General features: G+C 39.3%; 1 protein-coding gene across 2 annotated transcripts in view; it reads right to left on the bottom strand.

Annotated features, from left to right (window-relative positions):
* rnf24 (ring finger protein 24) overlaps nt 1-14,448 on the bottom strand; it is a 31,216-nt gene extending 16,768 nt beyond the window's left edge. The window contains exons 1-2 of one of the 2 annotated variants that reach the window (XM_082537009.1): nt 13,942-14,448; nt 2,397-2,546 (exon numbers count right to left, since the gene is read on the bottom strand). In XM_082537009.1, the coding sequence (XP_082393135.1) occupies nt 2,397-2,539 (143 nt within the window). In that variant the 5' untranslated portion in view covers nt 2,540-2,546; nt 13,942-14,448. Of the gene's footprint in view, nt 1-2,396; nt 2,547-4,557; nt 4,698-13,941 lie in introns of those variants that run through there. The other variant, XM_082537008.1, reaches the window with a different exon arrangement.
* Between the last annotated feature and the right edge of the window lie 2,577 nt (nt 14,449-17,025).

Consider the following 17,025-nt stretch of genomic DNA (forward strand, 5'->3'; position numbering starts at 1 on the left):
GTTTATGTTCCACATAAACCTTTCACAATAAAGCTCAAGATCCTGTTGAGACTTTTCAAAATAAACTGAATCACGTGAAAGAGCAGATTATTTACGGATGAGAAGTAAAAAAGAGCCAGCAGGTGCTAAAAAATAAACCTTAGACTCAAACGTTAGAACAGGCAACCCGCAGCACGCCGTGTGATAAATACAAAGAAAACGGCGGCCGGTACAACTTATGTCTAAAAATGTATCGTTTCATGCATCGGTTAAAACACTCGACTCCGGGTAAAGGACGCGCAGCTGGAAACACTTCCCGCAAGTCGAGCTGCCCGAGATTCACAGAATTTACAGAAAATGTTACATTTTTGTGATTTATATCATTATCTGGACGATAAAATTCTTATATATCGGGATATGAGATTTTGGTCATATCGCACAGCCCTTGCTGGGGATGTTTTAAACTCCCCAAAAGAAACATCCTGTTTTGTTCTTCTGTTAAATGAACATTACGCTGTCTCTTCACATTACAGACAAGCGGGACTTGCCATGCTCCAACATTACTGCTATCTTTCTATTAACTAGCTACAGCCGCTAACTCAATGATAACTTAACGGAAAAGACATGTGGCTGTGTGGTAACATTTAACTGTGTGCACTGGCCTGGTTAATATGTACGTTAACAGTTGGATACTTGTCAGTGTCTCAGCTGCTTTGCCAAGTCTGTTGCGTTGCTGTGGCTGCGTGTCCGTGAAGATCGCACCATTAGGATGATTGCAAACGAGTATCTAAATTTTGGTACTAAATGCTATAGTAAGAATTGGCCTCATCTGGACAGCCAGACACGCATTTGGAAGCAGTTAGTATTTGCTGTCCTCTACCTCATGACCTTCTCTAGAGAACAAAAAGACATCAGCCCTGGCTAACTGGACACTTCAACATGGATTATGAATCACAACACGTTCACGCCACTTCTGTCAACACAAACAGTTATGCGATGTACGCTTTTAACCATTTCAGTAAGTCCAGAGATGGTTTTCGTAACGTTACTAAACAGATGAGTGTTCATCTGTTTAGGGATGGTTTTTTGTCAAAAGCAGCGTATCAAAATGAAAACGTATTAGTGTAGATGTAGCTGGTAAGTAGCAATCTCTGAATTTTCCTTTAAAGGAAATAATTACACTAAAGATGCTGTGCTTACAAAGGGGCTTAAAAAAAAGATTAGTTACAAGCAACATGTTTAAACACCAGTGGAAGTTTAATGCATATCCTAAAGGTTTAGGTTAGGTTAAGTGGCAATAAAGCAGCAAATAAATAAATGAATAAAAAAAGTTATTACTAGTTTCTTTGACATGTAGTGCCATGATCATCATAATGTATCAAAAAACCACTTTGGATATCAGCCATTTTTAAATATTTTTTAAGATATCAAATTGTTATATATGTATATCAGAGAAACTTTCTCCAAACTGTGCTGTTGAAACATTTTTCCCCACTTGTGAGAAAACTATTAGCAAATGCTTATTAACACACATTTCTCAAAAAAAGGAAGAAAACAAGAGCTTTTTTCTTTCCCCACAAAATCTCAGCCTAAAGCGGCAGTGACAAGTGCCATACAGTATGTTGTTAAAGGCTACAAGGTCATGTTATGTAACCAGCTCGCACGTATGCACAAGCATTTCCATGTTTCTGAATTACTAGTTATAAAGAACTCATTAACATTAAGCCATTTTCAGTACTCAACATCTCCTCACATTATGCAAAAATATGGACAGAGCTAAAGTGAAACAGTACAAGGGGAATTCTGAATGAATGTGAGGCAAACAGACCTAGAGAAAGAGCTATCGTGCCGTTGCATAATGACAGTTTTCAAGTGTCAGATGAGCACTGGCGCTGATGGTTTGGTGGTCAAGTGGTACGCTGTGTTCTAAATCACCATCGTCTTCGAAAACAAGCTTCACACAACCTCTTCTGGACAGAGCTGTGTGAATTACAAATGTGCGCGCAAATTCCAAGCCTGCTGGGGCTGATTTACAGGAATGGGAGAGTAATGATTGGAATTTGCTTCCTAATTTGCACATGTAAATGAATTTGTATAGGCAAATCTGGGAGCCTTCTCAGGTTAACTGATTTACAAATACCAACACAAAAATCAATAAATAATGAATGTATTAAAAAAAATACAACAATGTGTCTCTTTAAATGATTAATAAATGTTTGTATCTTCCATCCTAGCTTTTCAGAGACCACATGCGGTACTAGCACCAGATTAATCTTATGCACACACTAATGTTGCCTGTATGACACTTTATGCCACAAACCCGCATGGCAAAGCAACCATTTCTCTCTCACACACAGACACATTATAAAAATTCCAATCCTCCGCTGATCCCAAGCTAAAGTCTGCATGACTCTTACCTTATTAAGTAGCAGCAGAAGAGGAGGCTGAGGATGAAGACAAAGATGGCTGTCCCAAACACCACAATGTAGATGTTAAGGGGAAGGTTCTGGAACCCTATATTTGGCATCCTGAAACTGTAGTGTGGGAAATCGGAGCTCATGGATAGCCTGGATGGAAAGACACAAATGGACATAAGTACTTCCAGACACCAACACAGTCCACAGAAAGAAAACCCCTTTGTACCAGTAAGAAAACTAAATGACTCTAAGGAGCTGGAGCTGAGGGCATGTCATCATTTTAGAAGTGCTGCTTAACTGTAATACCATATATCTACAAGTGTTACAATTAGTTAACCTTGATGAAGTGATGTAAAATACAATGTAATGATAAAACACGGGTTAACTGGGACTTGTTGTCCAAAGACTAAAACCATCCTGCATGAAGGTAAACTTAAACCTCAGAATCTGCAATGAAAACAAACAGCAGGGCAATGATGCAACGAGTAATAAAGGGCAACTCAGAAAGCACAACTGTGACATTATAGCATTCACGACCTCTTGGTATCGAACCACTAAAGCTTTGTTTCTACCAAAACAAGGCAAGAGAACAGAGAAAATTGTTTATTTATGTAATTTATATCATTTAAAAAGAGTGTAAACACATGTGCAGGCAACTTTTGTTTAATATTTTCTTCCATGTTTGTACTTCTGATAAACTTAATCCATCAAATCCAAGGAACACTAACAAGGATAAACTGGACAAGTGCTCTTACTCAACTTATGAAAAAGGACAAGACTGGGCATGTCTGAGCCTACCCACAGAAGATGAGGAGGGGGGACCGGAATAACTTTTGCTCCTTTTGGACCCGTGTCTTGTGCTCCTCCCTCTTCCCTAAAGGCTTCATTCCTGTACACTTCCCGAGTGGAAAGTTTTGGAGGTTTTACTGAGGCCATTAACAGAGTCACCTCCATATGGTGGGCACTTTCTTAGCTTTATTTCGAGGCGCTTCTACATGACATTACTCCAGCTGGTATTAGCAATCATGATAGCTACCTTGCTCCAGAGCTGCAAGTCATCCATACATAAACGTGGTTGGCACAGCGTCTCTTTCTAGCTTTACACAAGAGCAATGCAAGGCACATGGTTTATGATACAGGAGAAGTAAAGGACCTGATGTTCTCCTAACAAATGTTTCAGTGGCTCAGCATGACTTTGAAACTGTCAGATTACAAAAAGACTGTAAAAGCTACGAGGACCGAGATTTATCCCTTAAATATAAAGAGCTCTGAGTGAACTGAGCACATGGAGTCACCAGTTTAAAGGGGGGTGAAACGGGAAAAATGTCCCAAATATTAGGCACAACAGCCAGGTCAAGCTTGAGTAGTATCTCAGAGGAAACTGAGCCCAAATTGTATGTGTAAGTATCACATCCCAGAGGATGGAATCCGGCGTTTAAGATAAGCATAGCTTAGATAAGGAATGAAGCTAGCGTGCTGTCTTCAGAAGAGAGGCTATTGAACTCAAAAGCTAACTGAGTTTTTTGTTTGTTTTTTCCTCCAAAGACACTTTGAAAAGACAATTGCTGACTCAGAATAGAAATGAAATTCTTGTGACTTTAACAACAGTTTCCTCTGCTGGCCTGCAAAACATTGTGGTGCATGTAGAGATCAGAGTATTACATGAACATCAGGGAAAGTCTATTATATTCAATTTCAAATATCCTAAACTCATAGGGCTCCCAGTGGCCCCGTGAGTTTAATCATTCATGAACGAGCAGCAAAAAAGACATTTCAGTTTAGAATTTTGCCAGCTAACTGAAGCTTGGTAGCCTCGCATGTGCAAAACTCAAGCCCCAAGCTCAACTGTCTTCTTCACAAACAAAGTCCAGGCAACTATGCTCTTGTTATCCGATAACAAACATGCCTCTGTGCTGCGTACCTTTGACACAATGTGAGAAGCACCTCCAGAAACACCTCCAAAACTTGAAAACAAAACACACACGTTCATTTACAAGATTAGTCCTCTGTTGCAATCTTGCGTCAGTTCACACAGTTAGAATAATTTCTTCGAGTAGTTCAGGCTACCAAGTTACACAACTACATGTTAATGAAATTATCTCCAGACTGCATCACTTATATTTTTGTTAAATATAGAATAAAGAAACTCACATATACATACCCTATTGGTGCTTTCATGCTGAAGAGCAGAAAAGTGTGCATCTATCTGTAACACAGGCCTTTACAAAGTGCCATGCTGTGTCCTTGAGAGCCTTTTCACTGAGTGCATCTGTTTGGATCATATCTGCGCCCTGTTCATAAAGGCTCCCTGCCAAACTCGAGCCCCTCTCTGCTCTCCGACTCTTTTTGGCTTCTCTGTATTAACAAGAGCTGAGCCGAAACTGAAGTTTTGGGGCCAATTCCGACTTACAAACTGTAGAGATGGAAGGTTGGAGACACGGCTCAACTCCAAACCGCATTGTGACGCATGCTCTGTTATTTGTGAGACTCTTGTAAACAAAGGAGCCAAAGTTGGCAAACTACTGTAACTACTGTAAGACACAGTTCCTTTATCTGCATTCAAGTTCAAAGAAAAAAAAAAGCTTCTGTCTGACATATCAGGCCAATATTGGTCAACATTGTCCAACCAACACAGCCGCAGCATCATACCCGAGCTTAACTAACCACAGAAACATGCTGCGCAAACACCTCTGGAGAAATCTGAGTGCGACACACTGACAAACCTGTTCCTCATAGTAGATAATTAGGACAGAGGTCTTCAGCACAATCTGGAAAAACAGACGCTGGAAAATTGGAATAAAACTAAAACACTACAGTTTGGAAAACTAGTATTTAGTCGTATTATATATTTTTATATGTCTAGTATTATTTTTTATTATTAAGTTTTTAAATGTCATTCATAAAGAGTGGCATTTTGTCAATGGGGAACAGTTTAAATACAATAATGAGTTTCCACAGTTCCACAGTTCTTAAATATCGCAAAGTAAACAAAAGCACATAAACTGACATGTGACCCAAGCGCTGAACTTTAACTCTGTTTCTCTGAAATCCAGCACAGATATGGTTTTATTGCTTGCTATATGAGAGACACGTAGGTCAGGGATCTGGTTACTGGGATGTGTCTATTAGGTATGCTGGTCACGGCTAATACGATCACACTGAAAGATAGGTTTAAGAAGTCTTTTGCCCTAAACCATGAGGCTGTGTCTTTCACTCTGTGCAGCATCCCTTCAGTATCAAGATTCGCTGACTGACAGGGTCGTGGGTACATCAAGATCTTGAAATATAACCCCCTTGCAGTCAACAACTTACATACCTCCAATTTTGTTTGTGTGTGTGTGTGTGTGTGTGTGTGTGCGCGTGAGGGGGAGCGGCATCACGTTGTCAAACACAGGAGAGTATTAGAAAAGGAGCCAGTGTGAACTGGGTGATATAAATTATTCTTTTTGTATTAAATGTATCTGCTCTCCTCATTCCTCCCTTTCTTTCACCACCTGCCTGTCTCCCTCAGACATTTTTACACGGCCTCACCCTATTACGTAACCAGCAACAAGGCTATGCACACTGCAGATGCATTGGAAATGAAGATGAGTGGGAAAATCTTCACATTCCTTGTGCATGGCTTTGTGAGACATGATTGAAAAAAAACAAAGCAAAAGTAATTATTCTATTTTCATCAAGAGTAAAATAGAAAGGAATTCGTGCAAAGTACAAATGAGGAAAACATGACTTTTGATGTTCACCTTTTGTCTGACCTCTGATATTTTATTGTCCAGATTCATGTGCGATGGGACTAGAAAGAGTTACTCCACACTGAGGTCCTATATGTGGGTTTCCTAATGATAACAGCATATTCTTGCACAGAGTTTATTTCAAGAAGTTGCATGATCCACACGACCAACCACAATTCTTCAGTTTAATGTCACATCTTGGGGATGAATACACACAGGAAGAGGCATGACAAGCAAAGGAATTCCTCATAAAATGTTCACAACTGAACACTGAAATGTCCAGTATTTTGCGTTAATGCTGAACACACGTAAGCTTGTGACGCGTGTCACAAGCAGCAGAATCACGCATCGCTATCGTCAAGCGGTTACATACACGACTATTTTAGCGTAACTGACTGCACAATGCCCAAAGTACAGTGCCGCAGCACAATGACTAAAGGACACAAAGGATACATTTTGCCTGCCGAATCATGGGATTAAAAAAACAAACAAAACAACAACATTATCGGGGTGTATCTGCAGAATTTGTTGTTTTTGTGTCAGCAGGATGTACTTAAACACAATACACAGGGCACATAACATCACGAATGTCAGCAGCAGACTGTAAAAACAACAACCATGTAATACGTGACAAGAGGAACAATTACACGCAAATTAAACTTGTGCGTCAGATCTACGTCGTAACTTACACCATAAGTGCAACCCCACCTAACCCTACGCCGCAACCTTCTACGTAACCTGGTGTGCACCTCCCAATAAATGTAACTACAATCGAGTCCATGGTTTGTTTGTTTTTTACATTGTGTTATGGTTATACAAACATAGTAAAATTATAAAGCGAGCACTGATAAAGCCAGCCAGCACGTGCAGAACATTTCCCTAACCAGAGAAAACTGAAAAACGTAACTCAGATTGTTTCCACAGTTTTATATAATGAAGATAAACATGTGTTGCCTAACTTACTGGGAAGTCTCCAATCAATTTTCTACAAAAGCAAGTCATCATAAGGACACGTGAAAAAAAAAAAAAAAAAAAATCAATGAAACTTCAGATATTTGTGTACATTTGTAGTCTGTGTTTGTTTTGTTCCTACCTACAACTGAGCCTGATTCTGATTTGATCACAAACTTTCAACTCCGTTTAATTTGAAGCAACAGCTCTCCTTAGACCCGAGACAAAAACAAGCCGGAAAAAATAATGGGAGAGCTGTTGCTTCCCATTTGTCGGAACTGTGCTTCTCCTGGGGATAACATCAACTTCCTAACTAAGAGAGGAGCAAAGACAATGTCTCAGACTGCACTTTTTCATCTCTGCTGGCAGGCAGTTTCAACTTTTAAACTATTTCATAACTTTTTTGGGATTTTTTTTAACTGACTGCAGCCCATGAAGAAACTTTTCCAGTAAGCCAGTGACTCATGATTTATCTGTGCAACAGACTGAAAGCAAAACAATGTTATGCAGTTGTTTCACACTGTAAAACATTCACATCTACTTGAGTCTGATAGGTCAGCCTGATAGAAAAATCTACACGTACGTTAAACCCACTAAAACAAACCAGATGACAATGTAGCCACTACAGAATAAAGTCCTTATAAGAACGTTAAAAAGGGTCACCCTTGGATACAGACCTAATGTTTTCAATGAACAACCCAGGATAGGAACCTTCCCTTTCCATTCGCTCATTACCACACCTCCTGATGAGCATTGTGTAACTTATTAATGATATAACTCACTGTTTGTAAACCTTAAACGTAAAGGACACACCCCGCCTCCACCACCCACAATCCTGCCTTGAACTTCTGATCAATAGAAGCTGAACCTTTTTGAACGAGTACCACATGATCCCTCTATGTTTCTACTTTCTTTTGTCCAGCAGCTGGTGAGTTTTACTGCTACTGGGTTCCAAAGAGGAAGAAGTAGTTAAAACCTTAACAAATTTAAAAAAAACGTTACCTATATAAATAAACACCAAACTGCTTTTAAAACAACGCCTAAACTTTTAAATCTGTTGTACAGTTTCTTATTATCAGCCCTCAGCATTATAATACACAAGATGCTGTATGAAGAGAAGTGGAAATTTCCACTAGCAGCCATGAACGGCCATGAGGTTTGCACATCTGAAACTTAATATGCCAAAGGGCAGCAACAAACACCAGGGCCTCACAGGCAGAGTAAGGGGCTCTTTAAAATGTGCTGGCAGCGAAAAGTGAAATGTCTGCACTCACATGACACTTCACTTACATATCATATTTTCAGCAGTTTAATGTTCAGATAACTGAATCTAAACACAGCTGATCCTTATGCCTTAAGACAAGAGTATGATACAAGCCTCAGCGTGAGAGAAGAAAGCTTTTAAACAGTAATCCAATGAAAAAGATGGATTATGTTTTGCATGCAGCAGATAAAGACATGGTTGTGCATCTCACTATTTACTTTTGGCTAGCAGTGCCCACAAACGCTTGCTTTTCCAAAGTTGGACCAGGTTCTACAATAAGTAGGTCACTGTAGCTGTAAATCTAGTTATGGAGACGTGGGAGACAGGGTTGTCAACGGGGGCGAGCTCATAGCAACTGATGACACCTAACAGAACTGCATGCGCACTTATACATTCAGAAACATGCATGAAATCCACACATATAACAAGCAGTCTTCGTCATCATTAAGTTTCCCTAGAAAGTGTTAACTGTAAGGCTCCTTTTCTAGTGCCGGAAATGTTGAGTATACTTTGTCACTAGCAAAGACGCCGCCCCTCATTTGCTGATCGGCTGTTCGATACGGTGTTAGCCTTACTTTTTAATCTACTTGTGCATATTTACCGACTCAACACATGTGAATCAGTGAGGAGGGCGTTTTTACAATAGGTAACCAGTCATTTGTAGACTCCTCAAAATAAATCACTCTTTATTAATTTTATCTCCCTGCAACAGAGACAGAAAGCCAGGAACAGTTTTATAAAAGGAAGTCATTAAAGAGACACTGGGGACTGGTGTGATTACTTAATAATAATAGATGAAACATGAATGCAGTAGTACAGGATTTTGAGGATTTTCTGGCATGTCCCAGTTCAAAAGCCAAAACGTTTACAAACCACAACTTTTAACCATCATTAACCAAAAAGAAAAAAAGTCTCCAGCATCAACAACCTCGTATTCACTCGACTTTCATATTCATATTTTTTCCCTGCTTGTCTGTACTCTACCTGCCTTGCCTCCACACCACAGCTTTAGAACCACTGGTGTAGTATACGGAAGGGCTGTATTTGCAGTAGGCTAATTAGAGTTTTATGATGTCAGTACAGCCTGTTCCCATCCCGCCAGCATTAATTACTGCATATTTGTCAAAGCTAGTGGCTCAGTCAGGTACAAGGTGGCCTTGGAAATCTTTGCTCCTGAAACACTGGGTCAAAGCACGAGTGAATCAGAGTGGTCACTCCCACCTCATCGTTTGTCACATCTTAAACTGAACCAAGCGGCTGTCAGTGCTGAAATATAAACAGCAAAATTAAAAGGCCTTGACAATTTGTTACAAGAAAACCAAATTTAACTATAACTTCAAGCCACAAGTGAGACAAAGGCTCATAGTAGAGGTGTCATGAGCGGGGAAATAACCTACAGAGAGCAAAACCACTTGTGTACCAGGCTGTACGTGGGCGTCTGTAGTCTATAGGGATTGACTCCCTTTTGGCACCAGCAACAAATGGCCATTTGAAGCTTGGCATGTTTTGGCACTTGTGCTTTGGCTTAATGTTCAAACCCCAAAGGCTCACTTGTTTACAAGTTTCTTTGAGCGTTCTTTCACTTTCACTAGTCTACCACGCTGTAATTCACTCCTGTAATCGCAAAGATTAGAGTTTACCTTTATGGTTTTTTTCTCTATGGTGTTTTGCGTGCGGTGATAAGTTGTTATTTTTCACTCGGTTTAGTCTCGATAGTGTTGCTTCTAAATGAGAAAATCTGCTGCCTACTTCATGCTAACTTTTAGAGTATGTTTTTTGAGGCTATATTCAAGCCATACTTGAACATTTGATTGATTTCTCTTCCTTTTTAACCATTTTTGTCTGTCTCCGTCTCCATGAGCTCATCATCGTTCCTCAGTGGACTTTCACAGTAACACAAGACGACACAAATACAAGAAAACTGACACACACAGCTGCCTCATAGCACTCTTGCCCCTGTGCTTCTCTGCAGTTTCTTTTTTCACCCTTCTTTCAGCACTCCCTGCCACCTCATTAACCAGTTTCCATTTGACTGTCAAAGTTTTACTTTCTTTTCTGCTCTTCATTTTATTTGCAACTTCTCGGCTGTTTATTTGCCTTCTAAAAAGCAGCATGATCGCTGAACAGGCTCGTGGTTAAATTGTAGCAAGCAGCGTCCTTTTACAACTACCTACTTTAGGGAAATGGGACCCTTGGATGTGCAAAGTGCAGGGTCACAGCTAGTATAAATAACCTGTAGTCATGTGAGGGTGAGTAAGTCAAGTAGAAACATGAAAACAAGCTGAAGTCATATCAATTCTTAGCGTTATCTGCTATTGACCCACAGGGAATCAACAACCAGCCTATGTCAAGTGCAACTTTTGTAAAGAAAACAAGCTGTAAAACTAGTCAGTTAACCCATAGTTAGTATCAGTGAGTCCATACATAAGTGAATTTAGTACTTAGCACTTAAGTACTTAGTTGAGGCCAAGAGCCACAAGTGAATGATCAGTGGGTGAAATCTAAGCTTTAGATGATTTTCAAAGGGGATCATAAGTATCTCTCTTCACCATATACTCACTAATAGAAACCCTATATTTTGGTTTATTTACTATAATTAAATTGGTTATCATTTGTGAAGGCTTATTGTGATACAGATACATATGAGCACAGGAGCGTACACAAGGATTTGTGGATCAATTACATCTCAAGTGCTGCAGCCATCAAGCTTGTATTTCCAGATCAGAGAATATTTGGAACATGTTGGACAGGCTTTAAGCATACACCATGAATTTGTTAAGTCACTAGTCTATTTAACCTTTCCCTTAAGCATTAGAGCACTTGTGGGATGTGTGTGTGTGTGTGTGGGGGGGGGGGCTTCCCAGCTTAATATGACAATGCTCATTTCCTGTGAAACAGGACAATTGCACAAGAAGCATTAACACACTGTAAGGAAGCATTTAGCAAGTTGACTGGAGTATAACTACTTGCTTCAATTCAATTCAATTCTATTTGTATAGCACCATGTCACCCCAACAGTTGCTTCAAAGTGCTTTGTATTTTGAGGTAGAGACTCTACAAAAATACAAAGAAAACCCCAACAATCATATGACTCCCTACAAGCAAGTGCTTTGGTGAAAGTGGGATGGAAAAACTCCCCTTTAACAGGAAGAAACCTCGAGCAAAACCAGGCTCAGGAAGAGGCGCCATCTGCCGCTACCGGTCGAGGATGAGCGGATGAAGACAGGACAAAGGCATGGAAGAAAGGCAGAGATTAATATTAACAAACAATTAAATGCAGATGTGTGTAGACACATAGTAGGTGAAAAAGGTGACTGAAGAAGAAGTACTAAAGGCATCATGGGAATCCTCCAGCAGCCTAGACCTATTGCAGCGTAACTAAGAGATCACAGGTGGATGTTTTTGTATCTGTGACACAGCTTTGCCTAGTTTTTCTGAGTATCTAACAAGTCTTCAAAGAAGGCATTAAAAAAGCAGAACGGCCATTATTGATGCTCTGTCAGACAGTGAAGTAAGAGGAAGCCCAACCCCTTACTGTTACAGACATCCAGTGTTGCATCACCAGGTGCCCTTGAGGAAAAAAAACAGCCCACTTTTTAAGTAAACAGGCATGGACTTCACTCCTTCCCTCATGGAAAATTTCTGTGTAATCGGTTGCACCATCAATTCATTTCCTCTAACTAACACTATTTTTCATAGACTTACAAGCTATTACCATCATGGACTGTTCGCTGCCTGCTCTCACTGAATATTCACTTACATTTTTTGGTAGTAAACTTTTGTTACAATGTTTTCTTTTCTTTTTGATGGCTGAAACTGCACAGAATCAAACATGCTACTTCGAATGCTTGAAGGCTGTTAAAATAAGCTTTATTAAATGGATTTCACATTTATGAGCAGGTTAGTGTTAATGTACAACCAATCCACTTGAAGACTGAGTGATTGCTAATGCTACTATCTTTATCAATACGCTAGATATAGGCATTATACATACGTAACCCAATTATTACATTGTACAAATTAAATATCCCTGCTTGCCTTACTTGTAGAGGAAAGAAAAAATTTGGGGGGGGGAGACTGCCAAGCCATTTTTACTCAGTTTTGTACGTATCATTCAGTCACATGCACCAACCTGTCATTAGTACTGGTGCATAACGTCTAAACTTTTGGAACAAGCCATTTAATTACTTCATAGCCCAAAGTCACAAAGCAACAGTTCATACAGCGTGCACAAGGACTCTATTCTTAGACCCCTGAACGTCAGGGAACAGTTGAAATATAAACTGTTCAATGCTGCGACTGCATGTTTTCTTTTCCTAGAATGAGTGGGTGATTACAGCGTTGAATGTGTGATTACACTTTACATTGTCTCGAATTGTCTACTTCACAGCTGAGACCACAGCTGCAAGTCAGGTTTGCAAGAGTCAGTGCAATACTGCAACATTGCATCTAGAGTTCACAAACGAGTTCAGCACAAAGACAGCATAACACTTTTTTTTTGGCCACAATCACCTATGAGATGCTGAACCATTTACGTAACCCATGTTAAACACACTGTAATAGCAGAAAAAAGTTAAAAATATTGTTTAATATTAAAATAAAGTATAATATATTGCTCATTAATCTTTTTGGAATATGTAGATAAACAAATCATTGCCTTAACGTCTTGGAAATTCACACTATTTTTCCTCAGTTATAATCAAAATGTAGAGTCATATGTGGGTGACCAGATACCAAAAAAATTTGTGTTTGTGTGGGGCCGTGCTGCCAGGTAGACTGATATTTTCATACTGAACTTAAAAATAAAAATACATATACTCTGCAGGATGCCAGATATGCACCTAAAGGCAAAATAAATTACATCTGAAAGCTACTTATCCAACTCTCTTGATGAGTAAAAACAATAAGCCTAAAAGGGGGAGTTGAAGTTTGCTCTTATTGTCTCATACTCTTTATATTATGTGCATTGTCTGTATTTTCAGCTGCTTTTCTGTCTGCTGATCATCACTGGAGCTCAGCAGGGATGCACCCATCAATCGTTGTGCTTTTTTAAAGCCATATCTGATGATTTTGATCATTTATGTGTCACTTCAGGCCACATTTTCCTCTGTGTGAAATTGAAGAAAAACTGTATTTCCCACTGTCGTTTCATTTTCTTTGAAGTAGTTTCTGTTACATCTCTGTGGTGTAACTGAGCCATTCATGATATGGTTGTTGCTCATTAAAGAACAGGAGACCAGTTGGGCGTGGGCTCCCAAGCTAGTAGCCGTCAGGCTAACCTTAGCTTCAAATGACATAGCATTACTTAACGTGAGCAGCCCCCCTCCACCCCCTTTCTTTTACTACTGAAAAACCATTTAAGTTCACTTACACAAATTCATGAACATTCAGTCATTTCCCTGAAACATTTTAAGTTGTTTTATAATAACTTGAAGAGTAATTTAGTGCAATACTGTTAGTTTTGGCTGGTTTTGAACTTAAATTGGGAGCATCAGTGCTTTTTACCAAGTTGGGCTCATTGGATGTTAACAGTTGACAGTAAGCTAGCAGCTACAGATAACAGGTTAATTAAAATAAAAAGAAAGTACTATCAACTCACCAGCGATCCCCCCAGCAGCCCCAGTAGTAGCCGTGCTTTTCTACAACGTGCTTCTTCTAATAGGCTTTAAAGAAAAGGCGACAAGTCGATCCAAACCGAAACTCGTCCTGGCAGCAAAGAGCCGTCTTATCTCTGCGTTACCAAATCCCCGCTGTAGGGCGACGATCTCATCACACAACCCCCCCGGCCTGCGGTGTTCACGACTCCTGGCTGTTGTGGTTATCACGATTCTTGATTCATTTGATTCAAAATCAGCGATGAGTAAGAGAGCAGCTTGCAGCGGCGAATAACTGTCTCAGAGGCGGGCGGTCTTAGTTTTTTTCCAGAGAAAAAGAGCGCTTATGGGAGTGGTAACCGAGCTTGGCAGTCTGCACGGTTCGCACGTAGTCGTTTGTTAGCCCACTACCACAACTAGCATATAGATCCCACCTCCTCCTGCTAGTCGGATCAGTGTGCACAGACCGAGACGGGCAACGCCACTGGAGGTTTTGAGGACACCCTGTACGAGGGGAGTGATGCTAGGGATGGAGGGAGGGGGGATGCTGCACATGATGGTCACGTAGCTGATTGCAAAGCTGCACTCACAAATAATGGTTGGAGTCAGAACCGATGCTAGTTCTCTAAATGTTCACAGTCATTTCCTGATTTATCGACATAAATATCTTCTGAATTAACTAGGTTTTATGTTTTCTAAATATTTTCTTGTAAAAACAGAATATCGTCTCCAACTAAGTTCTGTTTTAATGTTTTAAAGTATTTCTATTCCCAAAGAGCAAACAATTACTTGAAAACTTTAATACAGTTTTTCTTGGTTCTCTCGGTGTTCTTGGTGAATTACTAAATTCAGTTGTAATAACAACACTTTGAGTTTTGTAACAAAACTTGTAATGGTTGAGTAAACTTCAAATACATATTACAAAATTGTTTTAGCTCCGGTCAAGCAATAATATCTCCATTTCTGTACATTCTGTAACCATAATGACAAAAAAGTAAACCTACACTTATTTTAAATTATTATTTATTGGCTTTGGTTTATTTTATACTGAGTATTATATGCATTGTAGTTCATTATATACTGCATGTAACAACTTTCAAAGCTTACTAGGTCACAAAACATTGGAAAGACCTTACATGAATTATATATCTCTTTACATGTTAGCCTGAATTTTAAATAACTAATGAACCGTATTATAGTGCACATTTGCTTTTAGCTACAACATATTTATTTCCTTTTGCTGTTTTAGTGCCCACAGGTGATATTATTATGTGTGTTTTACTTTGATTTGGTTGTGGAGGTTGTGCTCAGATCCTCAAGGTAGGGTTAGACTTAAAAGAATTTAAAGTAAAAATGTCCACATGGCCTCATATGATCAGTCTTTATAATCTGATCGTCAATTAGTTCTTTCAGCGTTTTACTCTTACAGGGATGAAACTGAAGCTTACTAGCCTGCATTTTATTTACTGAGCACAGCTGGCTCACAGATTTTTGAAGTATTTAAGTACCTTAAAGTGAGAGCTAAATAAATGCTCATCACTACAGATGAGGGTATGAGTCATAGCGTATATACTTAACATATTTCATTAAAAGCATACAAAGTTACTGAGTGAAAATCCATTAATTTACATGCTACTAACATGTTTAACTATAGTGACTCAACTGTTACCATGTTAAAGAAGCAGACACCCTTCAGTATTATTTAATGTTATTCAAACCTACAATTGTTTGTAATCTATCTCTAAATATCTAAAAGAAACAACTATTATTAGTCATCATGTCTGCAGTAGTGAACTGCATGCTCGGGTTTTTCTCAGATTTAAAAATAAATGTGGTTCTTGTCCTTTTTTTTTAGTGAGGGCAGAGAAGCAGAGCCGTAACTGGCAGTAATATCTTAAAATCACCTAATTTGGAGATCAGTGCCTAATTTTAGGTTCATTTTTACCGCACAGAAAGGCAAGTGGGGATTTTCTCTGAAATCAGTTTTATTTTAATGAAATCTAAAATGATAATAATACATGACAGAGCTTTAGAGACATTTTGGTAGGTGATTCATGCTTCATCAGATTACTAACCTCTTGATTTCCTTTGCTGCTAAAGCACTGACAAGCAAAACTTGCTGCAAGGGCTCTTCTTTCTTTGTTCATTTATTTTTATAGCAAGTCTCATCCTTTCTTATCAGCCAATGTTCGGCCTGAGGTCCTCAGATAAGATCATCTTTGAAAACTACTTTTTAAAAGATTCTTTTTAGCAGTTAGTCTATGTTTGTGTTTCCTTCTATATTTAGCATATTGCAGATGTTCAGTTTTTATCTTGTTCCTCTTACCCTGGTTTATGAAGTCAGTTTATGAGTTTTATCTACATATCTCTGTTCTGTTTGTTCAAATTGATTTTTTTTTTTTCATTTTATGGCAAATACCAGATTTGATTATTAAACTTGAGCACATAAAACTAAACAAAATATGTCAAATTTAAGGTTTGTTTGTTTGTTTTTTACATATAAAAGTATATGTATTTGCAGGCTAAGAATTATTTATCCACCCACAGGTGACAAAATGCTGTCATTGGCAGAAAAATGAAATTTAAACACAGCAAAAGAAAATTTGTTACTTTGAAAACTTTAACTGTAACTCATTCTACACTCTTATGGTATTAACAAGACTATCGTTATCGTCATTGCAATTTGCCATTCATTCACAGTAGTAACGGAGTTAAAGGTTGTGGGAGGTTGGCATGTTACTTCTGCTGAAACTCGTTGCCAGCTCCTGACACACATTTCAGCACTTCCTTCCAAGAAATATGAACACCGTATCCAGGAAGCCACACTTTGGCCACCCAGCCCGGCACTTCATTTCCTTTGAAACTAGTGGAAGAGCACGACCATTCCCCGATGCACATCACCATGAGCGCATGTCAATGAGGTGCCAATGACAGGGCCGCATTGTGAGATAGGAGCAGAGTGGGAGTGCCATGTGACACTCCTGAATGGGCTGCCGGGGGTTGGCTGGGGGAGGAGGATGGCAGCATCCACAAAAGCCCATTGAAGGATTGCAGACTAGGTACAAGTCTGGCACTGGTCCTCCTTCCCT

Source organism: Aulonocara stuartgranti (genome assembly GCF_965226115.1).
Source record: "Aulonocara stuartgranti genome assembly, chromosome: 6".
NCBI classification, from domain to species: Eukaryota; Metazoa; Chordata; class Actinopteri; order Cichliformes; family Cichlidae; genus Aulonocara; species Aulonocara stuartgranti.